Source organism: Aquarana catesbeiana, linkage group LG04 (assembly GCF_042186555.1).
Source record: "Aquarana catesbeiana isolate 2022-GZ linkage group LG04, ASM4218655v1, whole genome shotgun sequence".
NCBI classification, from domain to species: domain Eukaryota; kingdom Metazoa; phylum Chordata; class Amphibia; order Anura; family Ranidae; genus Aquarana; species Aquarana catesbeiana.
This window is the reverse complement of record NC_133327.1, coordinates 267,824,516-267,842,954: the sequence shown is the minus strand read 5'-3', so window position 1 is coordinate 267,842,954 and position 18,439 is coordinate 267,824,516. Positions and strand designations below refer to the sequence as shown.

The 18,439-nt window shown below is 43.0% G+C and overlaps 1 protein-coding gene across 22 annotated transcripts in view; it reads left to right on the top strand.

The window, feature by feature from the left end:
• The window catches only part of DIS3L2 (DIS3 like 3'-5' exoribonuclease 2), a 1,051,599-nt gene that overhangs the window by 616,992 nt on the left and 416,168 nt on the right, over positions 1 to 18,439 (top strand). For all 22 annotated transcript variants that reach the window (XM_073626503.1, XM_073626502.1, XM_073626498.1 and 19 more), the window contains one exon: positions 12,422 to 12,501. In XM_073626503.1, the coding sequence (XP_073482604.1) occupies positions 12,422 to 12,501 (80 nt within the window). The remainder of the gene's footprint in view (positions 1 to 12,421; positions 12,502 to 18,439) is intronic.

Genomic DNA, 18,439 nt, shown 5'->3' with positions numbered 1-18,439 from the left:
AGGCCCCTTTCACGCTCAGGCGTCGGCGGTAAAGCGCTGCTATTTTTAGCGGTGCTTTACTGTCGTATTTGCGGGGGTATTCGGCCGCTAGCGGAGCGATTTTAACCCCCGCTAGCGGACGAAAAAGGGGTGTATAGCCGCGCTGCCTATTGATTTCAATGGGCAGGAGCAGTATACACCCCACTCCTTCACTGCTCCAATGATGCTGCTAGCAGGACTTTTTTTTACCGTCCTGCCAGCGCACTGCTCCGGCTTTAACACTGAAGAGACAGGAGCGGCTCTTTGGGGCGCTTTGCAGGCGCTACAGTGTGAAAGAGGTCTTAGGGATTCTTCCACACAAATATTTTGGTCTGGGACATGCACTTCAGCAAATCACTTGGAAAAATAATTTATTAGGGGGGGGCATAATTTTATATAATTTATCGGTGTTGGAATGATCTCGAGGAGGGCTCTGTGAGTTGTCATTAAAATGTAGGAAGTGCATAATCATGTCATAGCGTGTCCTGAACATTACAGCAGAATAAATCAGCATGTGGTGGATGTGGTTGGTGGACCAGTAAGCATGCACTTAGTTTTTTTTTTGTAAGCCCCATATTAAATGTAAGGCCCAAAAACAATTTTAACTAGTCTAGTGTGATGTCGCCAATGAAACATATGGGCGTAGGATTAATTGGGGTTGGAGGCAATAAATTGCTCTGCAAAGAGATTTGTTTGGTCCACGATACTGCAGCAAATCTTGTGGGAAAAACAAAAATAATCAAAAATTGGTGGTGTTTTGCCAGGACATCGGGAAGGTAGGTTTGGGCCTGGATTCTTCGGGTTTGGTGTGTTATTCCAGTGCTGGTACTGGGCTCCTCTTCCTGGGGTCTAGCTCAGTTTGTGTTGGTGCCATTGGGATGTATGGCGCTGCTGGTAGTATGCAGGTCTTCTGATCTTGTTCTTATTCTTTTAGGAGGGACTGTTTTTCCTCCTGATTCGCTTCCCCGATCCGCTATTCTCTACTAGCTTGAATTTCAAACCAGAATCGGATCATGAGAGCTCCCCGCTGCTCTCATCATCCAAAATAGTAAGGATTGTATATGCCTCTTAAATGCTCTTAAATGTACCACCTAACTGGGTACGTTTTGGATTAAGGTTAAACCGCTTTTCTTCTAATTTTAGTAAATGGCTGCGTGTCTTATTAAATTCCCTTTCGCGGAAAAGCTTTATTCCTATTGTGGGGCCACCAGTACGGTATTTGTACATTGTAATCATATCCCCTCTCAAGCGTCTCTTCTTCAGAGAGAATAAGTTTAGTGCTCATAACCTTTCCACATAACTAAGGTCCTTCCAGTCTCCATTTTGTTGCCCTTCTCTGGACTCTCTCCAGTTCCAGCACGTACTTCCTGAGGACTGGTGCCCAGAACTGGACAGCATGCTCCAGGTACGGCCCGACCAGAGTCTTGTGGAGTGCGAGAATTATCGTTTTATCTCTGGAGTTAATCTCCTTTTTAATGCATGCCAATAATCTGTTGGCTTTGCTTGCAGCAGCTTGGCATTGCATGCCATTTCTGAGCCTGTCATCTACTAGGACCCCCAGGTCCTTTTCCATCCTAGATTCCCCCAGTGGATCTCCCCCTAGTGAGTAGATTGTACTCATATTTTTGCCACCCTAATGCATTATTTTAAATTTTTCTACATTAAACCTCATTTGCCATGTAGATGCCCACCATATTCATTTGTTCAGATCTTCTTGCAAAGTTTCCACATCCTGCAGAGAAGTTATTGCCCTGCTTAGCTTAGTATCGTCCGCAAATAGAGATTGAGCTGTTTATCCCATCCTCCAGGTCGTTTATGAATAAATCAAATAGGATTGTTCCCAGGACAGAACCCTGGGGTACCCCACTGTCCACCCCGGACCATTCCGAGTACACATCATTTATCACTACCCTCTGAACTCTCCCCTGTAGCTAGTTTTCAATCCATGTACTCGCCCTATGGTCCATGCCAATGGACCTTACTTTGTACAGTAAACATTTTATGAGGAACTGTATCAGATGCTTTTGCAAATTCCAGATACACCATGTCTACGGGCCTTCCTTTATCTAGATGGGCCGCTCACCTCCTCAAAGAAGGTTAATTGGTTTGGCAAGAAGGATTCTTCATGAATCCATGCTAATTACTGCTAGTGATACCTTTGTCATTACTAAAATCTTGTATATAGTCCCTTTCTCATCCTCTCCAAGAGCTTGCATACAATTGATGTTAGGCTAACTGGTCTGTAATTCCCAGGGATGTATCTTGGCTCTTTTTTAAATATTGGTGCTACATTGGCTTTTCTCCAATCAGCTGGTACCATTCCAGTCAGTGGACTGTTCATAAGAATTAGGAACAATAGTCTGGCAATTACTTGACTGAGTTCCTTAACTACTCCAGCCACGGAAGATTTAACCCCCTTCCTGATCAGAGCACTCAGTCACTTTAACTGACAATTGTGTGGTCATGCAATGCTGTACCCAAACAAAATTTGCATCCTTTTTTCACCGCAAATAGAGCTTTCTTTTGGTGGTATTTGATCACCTCTGCAGTTTTTATTTTTTGCGCTACTCACAATACAATACACACACAATACTCACATAATACTCAGGTACTCACAGAGCTGAAGAATGTATTTGCCATCTTTAGCACCAACAAATTATTTTGTAACAAGCCTACTTTCTCAGACCTAACCTTTTTTTGCAATCAATACATTTGAAGAATGCAGGGGGGATTTGTCCTATTCGCCTTCTCAACCTGTCGTTTTGAATTTTTGCGGCCTTCATTTCCTTTTAACATAGTCTGTTATGTTCTTTGTAACTTTCAAATGATAGTGTACATTAATTTTTGTATGCGTAAATGCCCTTTTCTTGCTTTTTTCCATGAAAGCTTCATTAGGAACACAAAAAGGTACAATGTCCAGTCAAAGCTTTCCAATAGTTATTGTACACCTGAATGGAAAGACAGAAGTTGCAACTTTAGAACACAGACTAGCAATACCCAAATGTCGAGTTTCTTCATTCTTTTTATACAATGGGGACGGAAAGTATTCAGACCCCCTTAAATTTTTCACTCTTTGTTATATTGCAGCCATTTGCTAAAACCATTTAAGTTCATTTTTTTCCCCTCATTAATGTACACACAGCACTCTATATTGACAGAAAAACACAGAATTGTTGACATGTTTGCAGATTTATTAAAGAAAAACTGAAATATCACATGGTCAAGTATTGAGACCCCTTGCTCAGTATTTAGTAGCAGCACGCTTTTGATCTAATACAGCCATGAGTCTTTTTGGGAAAGATGCAACAAGTTTTTCACACCAGGATTTGGGGATCCTCTGCCATTCCTCCTTGCAGATCCTCTCCAGTTCTGTCAGGTTGGATGGTAAATGTTGGTGGACAGCCATTTTTAGGTCTCTTCAGAGATGCTCAATTGGGTTCAAGTCAGGGCTCTGGCTGGGCCATTCAAGAACAGTCACGGAGTAGTTGTGAAGCCACTACTTCGTTATTTTAGCTGTGTGCTTAGGGTCATTGTCTTGTTGGAAGGTAAACCTTCGGCCCAGTCTGAGGTCCTGAGCACTCTGGAGAAGGTTTTCGTCCAGGATATCTCTGTACTTGGCCGCATTCATCTATCCCTCGATTGCAACCAGTCATCCTGTCCCTGCAGCTGAAAAACGCCCCCACAGCATGATGCTGCCACCACCATGCTTCACTGTTGGGACTGTATTGGACAGGTGATGAGCAGTGCCTGGTTTTCTCAACACATACCGCTTAGAATTAAGGCCAAAAAGTTCTATCTTGGTCTCATCAGACCAGAGCATCTTATTTCTCACCATCTTGGAGTCCTTCAGGTGTTTTTTAGCAAACTCCATTCGGGCTTTCATGTGTCTTGCACTGAGGAGAGGCTTCTGTCAGGCCACTCTGCCATAAAGCTCTGACTGGTGGAGGGTTGCAGTGATGGTTGACTTTCTACAACTTTCTCCCGACTGCATCTCTGGAGCTCAGCCACAGTGATCTTTGGGTTCTTCTTTACCCCTCTCACCAAGGCTCTTCTCCCCCAATAGCTCAATTTGGCCAGCCAGCCAGCTCTAGGAAGGGTTCTGGTTGTCCCAAACGTCTTCCATTTAAGGATTATGGAGGCCACTGTGCTCTTAGGAACCTTAATTACAGCATACGTTTTTTTGTAACCTTGGCCAGATCTGTGCCTTGCCACAATTCTGTCTGAGCTGTTCAGGCAGTTCCTTCAGGCCAGTTGACCTCATGATTCTCATTTGCTCTGACATGCACTGTGAGCTGTAAGGTCTTTTATAGACAGGTGTGTGGCTTTCCTAATCAAGTCCAATCTGTGTAATCAAACACAGCTGGACTCAAATGAAGATGTAGAACCATCTCAAGGATGATCAGAAGAAATGGACAGCACCTGAGTTAAATGAGTGTCACAGCAAAGGGTCTGAATACTTAGGACCATGTGATATTTCAGTTTTTCTTTTTTAATAAATCTGCAAACATGACAACAATTCTGTGTTTTTCTGTCAATATGGGGTGCTGTGTGTACATTGATGAGGAAAAAAATGAACTTATATGATTTTAGCAAATGACTGCAATATAACAAAGAGTGAAAAATTTAAGGGGGTCTGAGTCTGAATACTTTCCATCCCCGCTGTATGTCCGAGGTAGGAGATCAATGTTTGATTTTTTTTTTTTGGTTTTATTTTTAGCCTTAACCACTTCAGCCCCGGAAGAATTTACCTCCTTCCTGACCAAGCCCTTTTTTGCGATACAGCACTGTCACTTTAAATGACAATTGCGCGGACGCGCAACGTTGTACCCAAACAAAATTGCCGTCTTTTTTTCGACATAAATAGAGCTTTCTTTTGGTGGTATTTGCTCACCTCTGCGGTTTATATTTTTTGCGTTATAAACAAAAAAATTGTCAATTTTCAAAAAACAGTATTTTATACTCTTTGCTATAATATCCCCAAAAAAATATAAAAAAACAAATTTCTTCCTCAGTTAAGGCAATGTGTATTCTTCTACACTTGGTAAAAAAAAAAAATTGCAATAAGCGTATAGTGATTGGTTTGCGCAAAACGGGATAGATTTATGGCATTTTTATTATTTATTTTTTATATTTGTAATAGCGGCGATCTGGGATTTTTATTGTGACTGCGACATTGCAGCGGACAGATCGGACACTTTTGACACTATTTTGGGACCATTGACATTTATACAGCGATCAGTCCTATAAAAATGCACTGATTACTGTGTAAATGTCACTGGCAGGGAAGGGGTTAAACAGTAGGGGGTGATCAAGGGATTAGGTGTGTTCCCTCAGTGTGTTCTAACCGTAGGGGGGATGGGCTCACTAGAACATGAGAGATCACTGCTCCTGATCACTGGGAGCAGTAGATCCCTGTCATGTTGCTAGGCAGAACAGGGAAATGCCTTGTTTACATAGGCATCTCCCTGTTCCGCCTCTCTGTGCTACGATTGTGGGCCATCAGCGGAGCGCCGATGACGGAGTGACGTACAGGTACGTGGTTTTGCGCACCTATGCCATTCTGACGATGTATATTGGCGTGAGCCTGTTGGCAAGCGGTTAAAGCTATTGCTCAGTGGGAATGTATTATGCAGTGTTTGCAAACAGCCAATTTGAAACCTTCCCATGTGTTGTTTGACAATATTCCCTCCCAGCACAAGTCTTGGAGAGCAGTCTTTAGCCTTAAAAAAAAGTGTTCTCTTAAAGTGGTTCTAAAGGCAGAAGGTTTTATCCTAATGCACTCTATGCATTAAAAAAAAAAAAAAACTTCAGTGTGCAGCAACCCCCTAATACTTACCTGAGCCCCATCTCGATCCAGTGATGTTGCACTGGGTTGTCCAGGTCTCCCTCTCTGGTTGAGACACAGCAGTGGGTGCCATTGGCTCCCACTGCAGTCAGTGAGCTAATGAGGAGGGGGGGTGGGGGCCAAGCTGCGGTTCCGTGTCTGAATGGACACACAGAGCATTGGCTCGGCTTGTGTGTCCCCATTGCAAGCTGCTTGCTGTGGGGTGTACTCGGCAGGAGGGGAGGGGCCAGGAGCTCTGGCGGGGGACCCAAGAAGAGGACGATCCAGGCTGCTCTGTGCAAATCTACTTAAACAAAAAAACACTACTTTAATATCGATAAAAGGCTTCATGCACACTGGGCCTTAAAAACTCCAGTTTCCTTGGGAGAAAAAAAAGCTCATATATTTTTTGTACAAAGTTTAGGAGAGGTTTGTGGGGGGTTTTTTCTGCCAGAAATCTCTAATCGACAACGCAAACCAGAAGGTTGTTGTGTTGTTTTTTTTTTTTTTTTTTTTTTTTTACTGCCTCTAAACGTTGAACTCAAAATGTCTATTTGTTCTAATGTGCATGGACACATAGGATAACATTGAGTTGCGTCTAAGGCAGAACACAACTGTAGAAGCAGCGATTTTTAAGCCAGTGTGCAATGGAGCCTAAGTGTTTATCTTTCCAGTATGTGCTTGTTTATAACTTATATTAAATGAAATTTTTTTTTTATGGTCATTGCTACTCAGTTCTTTTGTATGAACATTAGTAATAAGTGCTGAATGGTTGGAGATTACCAGGTTCAGCGGAGCATCTTTTCTAGTTAGGGCTTCTATAAACTGTATCAAAACAATTTCTTGTAATCCACTGTTCCTTTTTAAAATGTGAGCCAATCACAGGACTGTTATATTTCCATACACTTCCTGATACATATTTGAAATCTAGTTCACAAATACTAAAATGAATTCATATAACTAGTTTGTTAAACCTCTAAGCTGCCAAAATAATTCTGTATGATAGAAAATGTGCAAGATATATGGTTTATCTGGCCTTACAAAGGTTATTATGCTCCTCCCTACCCTGTTATTCTGAATGTTGGAAAGAAGGCTTTATTATTTGAGGTCTGGATTACCAGTAGACTTAACTTATACCTGTTATGATTTTGGAATTAGTTGTTTGCATGTTCCACATTGATTCATTGGTAAAATATGAAACTCTTCTGCCTGAGTGCCCGTTAAGTTCCATTCTCTATCTGCGTTCCTTCTGTTCTTCTTACCTAGGTGTTCGCTTACCAAACCCTCTTCCAGGCCAATTGCCTGACAGTTTTTACTTCTATATATTCCTTTTTGATTTTCTGAGAAAAACATAATATATCCTGGCTTGGACGATCCAGAGCTGTGAAAAGGCCTTTCTTGTCCAAATGTTTGTACTGTCAGGGTTTTCCTGCTAGTTGTTCCCTTCTTTCAACTTTGAGTGTTAGTGTTGGATTGTACAATTTTTGTATGGGAAGGCTTTTCCCATCAAATTGCAAAGTCCAATCTGTACAAAACTAAGTCCAATGTTGGACTGGGCCTAATGATTTTTTTTTATAAGTACTGTTAGCGCAACCAGCCCAAATGGCACAGTGGCAAGTCAAAAGCATTAGTCTATGCTAAGCCTACTCACACTGTCCAATATTGATAGCAAGCCTCCCTTGCCTGCCTTCTAAGAGTGGGTTGAGCCACTTGCCTTGTTACTAGACACTTTGAGGGTGCGGGACTGTCTGATTTGTACTTAAAAACTGATCTTGCTACACCTTCCGCTGATGACCATTCTGGGCAAATCTTTGCTTGCCCAGGATATACTACTCCACTGGCTCTTTGAAGGCGAAGTTCACCTTTTAGGAAAAAAAAAATACATTTACATATTATTGCAGGAAAAAAAATGTGCATTTATTTTTTACACCGGAGCCTGAAAATTATTGCACTCACGTTCAGTGGATTGCGGGTGAAATGTCAGGCTCCTGCAGACATCTAAAGCTCTCTGCCTGAACCTCTGCATAGACCACCAGTGACTCAGCTGTGTGGAGTGTTAATAGACTGTGTTCTGATTAGTGCACTTGTAGTCCATTGAGAACTACAGTACATCTGCTGCAGTGGCAGACGTACTTGCAGTTTGTTTGCAGATCTCTGTGAATGAAAGTCGCTGTGTGGGCAAAGCCCTGCACAGCTGCGCCAATTTTAAATATGACCATGTGAAGGAAGTGAGGGGTTGCAGTGCTTGGCAACATGTTGCATATTAAAAACACACGTAACATGTTGCTAATGGTGTAGATGGCCTTTAAACCTGGTTTTGTATTCTACAGCAAAGCATTCTCTCTGATTTGGGTATCAAAGCCTTTCAGACCATTTGGGATACTCGTAAACCCTAACCAGGGTTTTTTTTTCCCAAAACCTATTAAATTAAGTGCTTTCTCAAAACCCTGGCAGGTCACTTGCAGGATTTGCCCTCCCTCTTCGAAAATGCCCCATCAAATAAGACCCTGGTTTGATCTCATTAGTGTCTGCCTTACTCTTGGCACTGATCCAGACCAATTCCCCTCTCTATGTGCCAAAATGGGAACCAGATCTGCGCCACTGTGGCTAAGAGCTCAGCTCATGTGCTGACTGTAGGGGCCAATTACAAATTATTTCTGTTGGTACCTGGTCTCTATGAGGATTCATTTTTCTGCTAGAGCCTGTTTACGTGGATGCTGATGGCTCCTTTTGCTACTTGGCAGGAGTGTCCAAAGGTCAAATGCTTTTGGACCAGAGTTTACCAACTGCTATAGATGAATACCGGTGTATCTTTTTGCAAGGATCCAAATGAAAGCCCATTTTAAATGAAACAAAAGTTGGTATCCTTTACCAGTACCCATATTCTCCATAGTCTCATGAAAGCCTATGATTTGTGACACTTGTAGCCACGTATTTTTATTTTTTTTTTCTGTTATTACTCTTTGTAACCCAGTGTTTTACCTGCTTTGATTATGCTGTACTCCACTGTCAACTGAATCTATTGTATGTCTGCAGTACTTTGTTTCTTGGAAAAAATTTAAAATGAGAAAATGATATTGCTTATGGTGTTTATATGTAGATTTATAGAGTTTGGGAGTACATTGATGCAGAGTAGATAGACTCAGATCTCCCTTTTTTTTTTTTTTTTTTTTTTTTTTACTACTGTTGAAATCGGCGTATACAAATTATAACTGCATCTGGGAACTGGCCAACAAGCCAATTTAGGACAATTTGTAGAATACGGGGTGTTTCAGATCTCCCAATAAGATGCTTCAGCACAGTATAAGAACTTCTTGGAATATTTGGGATGTTCAGTAGTCCTGGATGTGGCAAAGGCGGTGTAAATTTACACTGTGCTGTCACGAATACGCGAGGACACTCGGCTTCACACTGCACAAAGTTTTTCCAGGTTGTGTGACCACAATCTACAGGTCAGGAGACTGAGGGTGATCAACACTGGGTTAACTACACAGGTAACTGTTTACACACAATACAGCTGTTGCCAGATATATTATCAGAAACACCAATCTTTCACAATATCTGCGATAATTATGCCTTTTAATAAATATGTGTTGTACACTCTGTTGTGGCACAGGGATATGTAATAGAGTTACAATATAATAACTCTCTTCCAAGAGACAGGGATTCTTAAAAACAGAAGTATGGCCAAAAAGTTTTCATCAGGCACAGGAGCTGTGCCTGACACACACATGTGCACCTTGTCCCATGTGTACTGAGCTCTATAATTGAGGGGGACAGCTGCACAACACTGAGCGGGTCTGCAAAGAAACAGGTAGGCTGGAGCCTTGTCACACAGTGAAATCTGCTATTTCAACAGCTCCATAGGCTATTCCATTCTGCCACAGGAGGTGCCTAAAGCCATTTCCCCCAGTGTTTGTTTCTATCAGCCCCCTAGTACTAAGTACAGTTCTTGAATGAGAATCTATATGCTGACTGTGCCCAAATCATCATCTATAAGGATTGTACACCCTATTGTGACATACCTGCTTATGTACTGCTCGATGACGGTTTCCAACTGTGGATAATTTTCTGTCATGCTTGCCCTATTAGTCATTTTACTCAATACTGAACTGTGTTGTACGCCATGGACTCTAGATTACATTTTTGTGGCTGTTAATACAATATTTAATTTTCTGTTCAGAGTAATGTGTGCTTACTCTGTTATAGCATCATAGTGAGGCATACTGGATGTGATGGCTTAGGTGGGATGCTAGATATATTTACTCAGCTCGGCCATCTAGGTGGCTGGCACCTCTGGTGCATAATTTGTTATAGTTAGCCTTGGGGATGTGCTTGGAGCGGTGTGTGGTGCATGCTGCTGCTGCCATGGTTTCTTTTAATGTTGGTTTGGAGGTATGTGTGCTTTTTTTACACTATCTTGTAATTGTATATTTGGTCAAAGTCTTGTCATTTTAACTGTGTGGTCCTGTGTCTAATAGTCTTGGGCCTCTCTGTTTATGCATTAACTGGTTGAGTTACTAGAGTCGCTCAGATCATATATGGTGAGCCAGTGAACATGTGCTTCTGGTAGGTTTGTTCGTATATACTTTCTACCGTGTCTTTTGACCCCTCCTGAGAGGCCCCTTGCTTTATTTGTTTTGCGCTGGGTTCCTTGGCTCTGGCATAGTTCATTGAATGAGTAATAGATGGATCAGTGTTGATTTTAAAAAACATTCTTGGCTAATGCTGTTTGTTGATGGTAAAGGAGAGATCCAAACTGCTGATGAAATCTCTTCTGGTCCCTGAGCAGGGTTTGGACAGAAGTGACCTGACCAATCAAGAGGTCTGAGGAGTGGCCAATATCATATTGTCCAAACCGCGATTGCCTTTTAAATCGGGGCTTGACAACTTTGCTGTAAATCTAGGAGTCGGTTAAAAGTTAGGAGCCAGTTTTTTTTTTTTTTTTTTCTTTTTTAACAAAACTTGCAGGTGCAACATGTAACCTGTTCCCAAAGGTAAGCTGTTTTTCTTTTTTGCACACGTTTTCAGAAATCATTTTAGGCATAAAGTTTACATAAAACCCACAAGCATTATATATTTTTGAAAAGCAGACACCCTAGAGAATAAAATGGTGGTAGTTGCATTTTTTTTTTTGTCACACATGTTGAACCTTAAATTTTTGTGCACCTAGGAAATTGTGACAAACTTCAGTGTCCTATATTTTCTATAGGCAACACATTAAAAGCTCCCTATAAGTCATCCGTTTAGGGTTCTGAAGGAGGTCTGGTGCTAGACTTATTGCTCTCATTCCAGCGTGCGTGGCGATATGTAACGTGTATTGCAATCGTTTTCAGGCGTAGGTGCCTCGTCACTTGCGTTTACGTTTGTATTTGTGGGGTTGGAGGGCTTCATTTTTTTTTTTTTTGGGGGGGGGGGGGGGGGGATTTTATGTGCTTGGGTGTAACTTTCATCTTTTACAAAGAAAAACTTTTTTTTTTTTTTTCTACTACTTTTTTTTCCCATCACATAGGGGACAAAGGTTACAGGTTCTCTTTAATGGGGCATCAAGGGTCTGCATGTCTCCCCTGTGCTCCACTGAATGTACTGCAATGCACATTGCAGCAACTAGAAGGGGAAAAGTCCACTCTTCTCCCTCCCCCGCCCCCCTTTATCTGGTTGCACTCGCTATGCCGGGCCCGCAGATGGGCATGAGGAGCCTGGGATAGATATTGGGGGGGAGGGGGATGAGCGGGGGTAAGGGGAACATTCAGGCGGCAGGACAAAACTTGTCACCCTGGCGATGGTCGAGCCCTGTTTTAAATGATCAGTATGAGTTGCCTATTTCACCTAGGAATTGGAATGTGCCTAAAGTAGCTGCTGTTCCACCAGCCGCCCCCTATTAGATTGTAAGCTTGCAGGAGCAGGGCCCTCCTAACCCTCTTCTATTGCATTTTATTTTTGCTGTATTGTATCCCTTTATATTGTAAAGCGCTGTGCAAACTGGTGGCGGTTTATAAATCCTGTATATAAACCTGTTCCTGGTACTGCCTTATATAAGGGTGTTTTGTCTTAAAATGCTGATAAATAACTGCATATGAATGTGTTCTCTCACTCCTTTGATATTTCGAGTTTGTTTCTCTTTGAAGAATTCTCTCCGGGCCGTTGGTCTTCTCTCTTGCCAATTTTTTCTGATATGCTTATTTGACTCAAAGAAACACACCTAATCATTACATTGTATGTACTTAGGTGAATGGTTTTTGTTTGTGGGCTGTGGAACTGTTACTTTCTATTGGTGTCAAACTCACCCTTCCCCGCCCAAACAACCTTACTAGGGTGAGACTCCTGGACATTCTTTTATTTTTTGTTATTTTATAATACATGTTGGCAGTTTTGGTGGGGTATGGGGGGTGTGGTGAATTATGGACAAATGGAATTGTCCTTTGGTGGATTTTGGACAAATGGCATATTTAGCCTTTTAGTAAAGGGAGCTTTAGAGTATTAGTGCAGTTTTGTTAAAGATTGTGGATAGAAAATGATTCCTGTCTTTAATATATGCAATGATTACATGCCATTCCTTTTTATCTTTCATTCTTTTAGAAAGGAGTGCATATTCTCCATTGATCCAGCCACAGCCAGAGACCTGGATGATGCTTTATCGTGCAAACTGCTACCAGATGGTATGACTTTGATATATTAGCTTTGTTGTGCATGTTTTGAGATTTCTGATTGATGTGTAGGCCAGGCTGTGGCCTCAAATCAAGACATAAATAGTCTTCCAGGGAAACTGCACTAAGAAATATCAGGCTTTAGTTGTCAGTTTCAGAAAATGCTACATTTCTGGCTGTTTTTCAGTTCAGTAATGTTCACAATGTGACTGGAATGAGTGAAGTAGGAAAATGCAGCTCTTTATTCAGCATAAAATCCAAACTACTTTGAACAAGCATTTTCAGAAGGCAAAGTCTGCAATAAAATATATCTTATTTGTCTGACAGTAAATAATTGTGTGTGCATACTTTGTGTATGTGTGTTATTTATATATATATATATATATATATATATATATATATATATATACACACACACACACACACACACACACACACACACACACACACATATATATATTTTTTTTTTCTAACAGATACAGAAAAGAAAGTGCATCGTTCCAATGGGCATACATTAACCCACACTAATACTAAACCGACAACAGTAAAATCAGTCTGTAAGCCTAGGTTCACATTGCAGCGATTTGACATGTCAAATCGGCAGCTATTGCTGGCAATGGCACCATCCGAATCGGTGCGAAGCCGAATTTGCGACGCCACACCGATTCCCAAAAGTATTTTCTGTACTACTTTTGATGACTTCAGGGTGCGTTTTGTATAGACATCTGTGCAGCAACCCACACAGATGTCTCTGAAATCGCCCCCCAAAGTCGGACTGACATGCGGGTATGAAATTGTGTGAGTTCAGCTGAACTCGCACAATTTCAATCCCACTGTCAGTGTGAACCTGGACTAAATGCAGTAAAGCATGCTTGTTATACTCATTGTAGAACCTAAAGGGTTAATCTGCATTGTGTAAAAAGGCTGTTTGATCCTGTCTTCTCTGATACTCCCCTTCCACAGTCCCCAAACCATCTCCTGATGGAACAGAGCCTTTGGGCAAGCTGCACATGCTCAGTTTGGTCTGTATTGCTAGAGTTTTTTTTTCTTGGTAGAGTGCATGTGATCAGCACTATCCAGACAGAGGGTCAGGGATCCTACAGCCTCATAGAACAATTATGGGAGAATGAAAACTCCTACAAGCTTTAACCAGTGCTCTGCTGAACACTGATAGTCACAAGACTGCTCTTAACTGCTGATGAGAAAAGGTATTTAGCAGTTTATATTTACTAAAACAATTGTATTTCCATGTTCTGTGTACTGTGGGAGACCTGATATAATGAATACAGGGTACTGGGTTTAACACTTTAAGAGATACTGTAAAGCGGCAATTTTTATGAATCGTAATGTACAAAATATTTAATTTGTAACAGTCTGATTCCTGTCAGTAAGGGCTAAAAGGTCCTTGTGGAATAGAAATGCTCTATGAAAGAGCAAGTGGATTTTCCTAAAGTGAAAGTGAGTAAAGATGTTAAAACATTCTCTGAAGTAGGCAGCAGTTCAGTAAAACATAAATGCAAAATAGAACATTCAAACCTAGTACTCTGGTAGAGTTTGTGTTGGGTTCTACAGTGAATTCACACCTGTTTGGCAATACTAAAACCATAGGCTAACTGGGCCCATATTTGTAAGAATTTATCCACCCTATTAGAGATGTCCAGCTTTCTAGCCATGATAATGTAGATCATGTTCATTTTAGATGGGATTGTAACCTTGTGCCGTTTAGCTGCTATGAAGATATGTGCTAATGTTTTCTTCGTTTTTGGATGTGTGTGTGGCGGGGGGGGGGGGATTGAGGAGGAGATAAGATGGGGTTTAAATGTAATGCTATAACCAAGATTTATAGGAAGTTGGCAACCCTTTTTTTTTTTTTTTTTTTTTTTTTTGTATAACCTTGTATCCAGGGGCTTTGCCAGAAGATGTGATAAAGTGTGTGCTTCAGTTGCCTGCACCATCAGCATTCCTTTAGAAAAGATGAGTTGTTAGAATGTAGGGCTTTTGGAGTTTTGTACCAGTACGTGATTTTGTGTATGTCGTTTCTTTGAGTTGTACATATCAAATACTTGTGTGCAATCTCTCAGATCCTCTCCCACAAAGGTATTGGTATTGAGTGCTGAAGAATTTTCCACATTTTTATATGGTGCAGTTTGTATAGGCCTTTAATCATGCGTGGCTTGAAGGGGCCATTAGTGCAAATTGCCTCAAATTGTAGAACATTCCAATATAAGAGTAGGGAGTCCAGTAGACATATAATGTTTAAATTGCAGATACTAGTAGAAAAAATATGTGGGAAGGTTCCTCTAGAGGTTCTGAGCTTGCAAGACACCAAATTGGTGACATGTTTGTGCCCAAGGCAAGTTGTGGTAAGAGAGGCTATCTGATAAAGCAGTATTCTACAGCAGTGGTCATCAACCCTGTCCTCAGGGCCCACTAACAGTCCAGGTTTGCAAGATAACTGAAATACATCACAGGTGATATCATTTGGTGCTCAGTGATTGCAGTATTCTAGCCTGCATCTCCCCAAGGCAATACATAAAACCTGGCCTGTTAGTGGTCCTTGAAGACCACTGTTCTACAGGATATTGGCTACATGTGAGAGACTGGGAGAGAGGATTTCTTCCTTCAGTGATTCCAATTAGACATTGTAAAGTGGGGGTGCATATCCGATAACAAGGATGCATCATTGTATACAGTGTTGTATTTTGGTTTTGTGCTGCCCTAGGCAAGACTAAAATCGGGTGCCCCCCCTATGTAAATTTTCCCCACCCCTTCCTGTTTAACGGATGTGACTCCTTCCAAAATTGAAGGACTAAAAGTTCCAGTATGAACCCCTGAGCTCTCACGGGTTCATGCTCAGACCTGTAGTCCTTCACTAGTTTTGGGGGGGGTTCATATCCTCAGCTCTGAGGGGGTTCATGCTAGGACCTGCAGTCCTTCATTTTTGGGGGTCACATCCCTAGATTTCACAGCTTCATGCTGGAACCTGTAGTCCTTCATTAGTTGGGGGGTGGTGCGCGTGTTGCATCATCAGCTCGGAGGGGCTCATGCTGGGGGGGGGTCATCCCTCAAAAGTGAAGAACTACAAGTTCCAGCATGAGCTCCTTAGTTCTAAGGATGTCTCCCCCCAAAATTGAAAGACTACATGTCCTGGCATGAACCCCTAGGATCTAGGTCTGTACCCCTTTATATCTCACAGGTTCATGCTGGGACCTGTAGTCCTTCATTGGGAGGGTGGAATCGGTGATGGTGGTTGGGGGGATGGGTTCAGTAACTCTAACTTGCTGTCACCTGTCAGTCAGTGTCCAATTGATTCCCCCTGCATGCAAGAGAGGGGAGGAGAGAGAGGGGGGTGTGAGGGGGGGGGGAGTGTGTGAGAGACCCCGGGGGAGAGTGAGACCCCTAGCCCTGCCTGCAGTCCTTACTGTCCCCCTCCCCCCCGTGACTCTCCCAGGCAGCCCCTGTCTGTGTCGGTAGGCGTGTGTGCTGCACCTACCTCACGTCTGTCCTTGGTCAGCCTGTCTTCCTGTTCCAGAACAGTCACAGCTGGGGGGAGGAGTTGGCGAAGGAGTGCAGGCTCTGCCACTCTGGGAGGTGCCAAGGATTTTGCTCAAGTCAGGATGACAGTGAGGCGTAGTCTTCTCTCACTCCCTCCTGGGCTCTTGGTTATGGCAAGCTGTCAGCCTCTTCCCAGCTGCTGAGGCCTCCCTCTTGCTATTTGAAAATGCCAATGCCCCGCACCCCACTGCCATGGACCAACGGCTAACTCTCTAGGACCATGACAAAGGGGCAGGGCTCAGCTCAAGGGGCCGGGTAGCTGCTTTGAGCCCCTCCGCGCTGAAGGAGGAGTAAGTTAAATCCCCTTCTGCTTTAATTGCTCGACAGGCAGGGAGTTGTGGCCGTGACATCACCGGTTGCTGGACGCCAGGTGGCTCTAGCAACCAGTGGCCAGGAGTAAGGTGGAGGTGGAACCCGAGCCAGCGATACTGTGGCTGTCCGCCCCTGCATTCCGGACTGCTCCCAGTGTCAGTTATTCCGTGCGGGAGCCAGGACTTGGGAGGATGGGTCAAGGAGGGGGCTTGCATCGTGTTGGGAGGCGGCTTTTTTTGACCCCCTGCAGAGTGCTGCCTTGTTGGCCTAGGCCAAGACACCCAACATGCCCGCAATAGATATACAAAGATGGAATATTTCTGACATGTGTAGCATAGTATTTTATTAAAGCCCTACTCTGGGATTAAAATACAGGGGTGGAGGGGGCACACTGTAAGGGTTAAAAGCTCATTAACTCCTAGGAGTAGAGGAGAAGGCTGTATTACTTATCATATTCCTCATTGTGGTTCTCTCCTCGTTTCTTTGACACTCCGGGCTGTGGGTGTTCCCTTAGTGTCATGTAGAACAGTGGTTCTCGACCGCAGTCCTCAAGTACCCCCAACGGACATGTTTTGGGAACTTCCCCTTAGATAAAATAGCTCTTATCAATACCATGTCATTGATATGGATTTGAAGCAGCAATGCAAAGTAAAAGAAAACCTGAAAACATGGCCGGTTGGGGGGTACTTGAGGACTGAGGTTGAGAACCGCTGATGTAGAATGCAAGGCTGGTAATCCTTAATTGTACGTGAGGAGGTATGCTGGCTACCACATTCTTTACCTTTAGAAAGAGGAGACCTTGGGGGACCAGTCACACAGATACAGGAGTCTGCTAGGATAAGAAATAAGGTAAGTGTTAGGCCCCTTTCACACGATCGGACCGTTCAGGTCTGCCTGTCAGTTTTGACGGCGGACCTGTACGGGCGCTCCATGTTAGCCTATGGAGCGACGGATGTCAGCGGAGACATGTCCGCTGACATCCGACCCCGTCCGATCCGCAAAAAGCAGACGGATGGCCCTACGTCCGGATCCATCGCTATCGGATCGGGTAAGATCTGATAAACGGACATGCTGTCCGTTTTCATCCGATCCCTCCATAGGCAGCAGCGGCGCCTGACAAGCCCCTCCCCGCTCAGTGAGGAGAGAGGGACCTGTCATCCGCCGGCTCAGCGGAGATCAACGGAGAGATCTCCCATTGAGCCGGCGGGCTCCGTGGAAGCGGAGTCCGCCTCGTGTGAATGAGGGCTTACACTTTATTCCTCATTTAACCTTTCCGTGGGGCCCTGCAAGGGTTTCTTATGCTTTGGAGATGTACTTTAAATCATGAGCTCCTAGACGTCCTTTAGTTTTGAAAATAGTAGCATGGAGCTAGCTGTTCTATGTGTTTTTGTGTAGTAGTTCCAGATGAAGTTTAGAGCTCCTCAGAGGGTTCCTAGATGTGAGAGTTAAACAGAAATCAGGTCTCAAGGAGAATAGTCATTTTGATAGTGTTAATCTATTCCAGGAGGGAGAGATTATATGAAGCTCTTGAGAATTGTGGCATTTGGGGGGGGGGGGGGAGATTCAGTCTTCTATAAGGTGCGGTGTAGGGTTAGTATAGTGCCTAGTGATTTCAAATATTCGGCCTGAAGAATTGTAGCAGTAGGGGTGTTTTTGTGATGTGTTTTTCTTCTTTAAAGTGGATGTAAACCCCAATTTTTTTTTTTTTTTATATCATACTGTAGAGTATAAGATTTCCTATCATTTGAGCCCAGTCTTGCCACACAGAGTTAATCCATCTCTGAGCAATTCTATTTTATTGTTCAGTGAGAAAAACTTTGTCAAATCCTCCCCCTTGCTGTGAGTGACAGGTGATTTACGTCTCCTGCACTAGCCTAAGACATGCATTATTTTTTAATTCCCTCCCACTCCTTTCTTCAGCAGCTCTGCAAGGATTGGCTGTTCCACACCTCGGCATGATTTGGCATGCTGAAGTCGTGTGGTTACTTTCCTGTCTTTTCACTGGATGTTAGAGATCATAGCAGAAGTTCAGTGTTAGAAATACACAGGAGAACATGCATATTGACAAGGAGTGTAGAGGTGG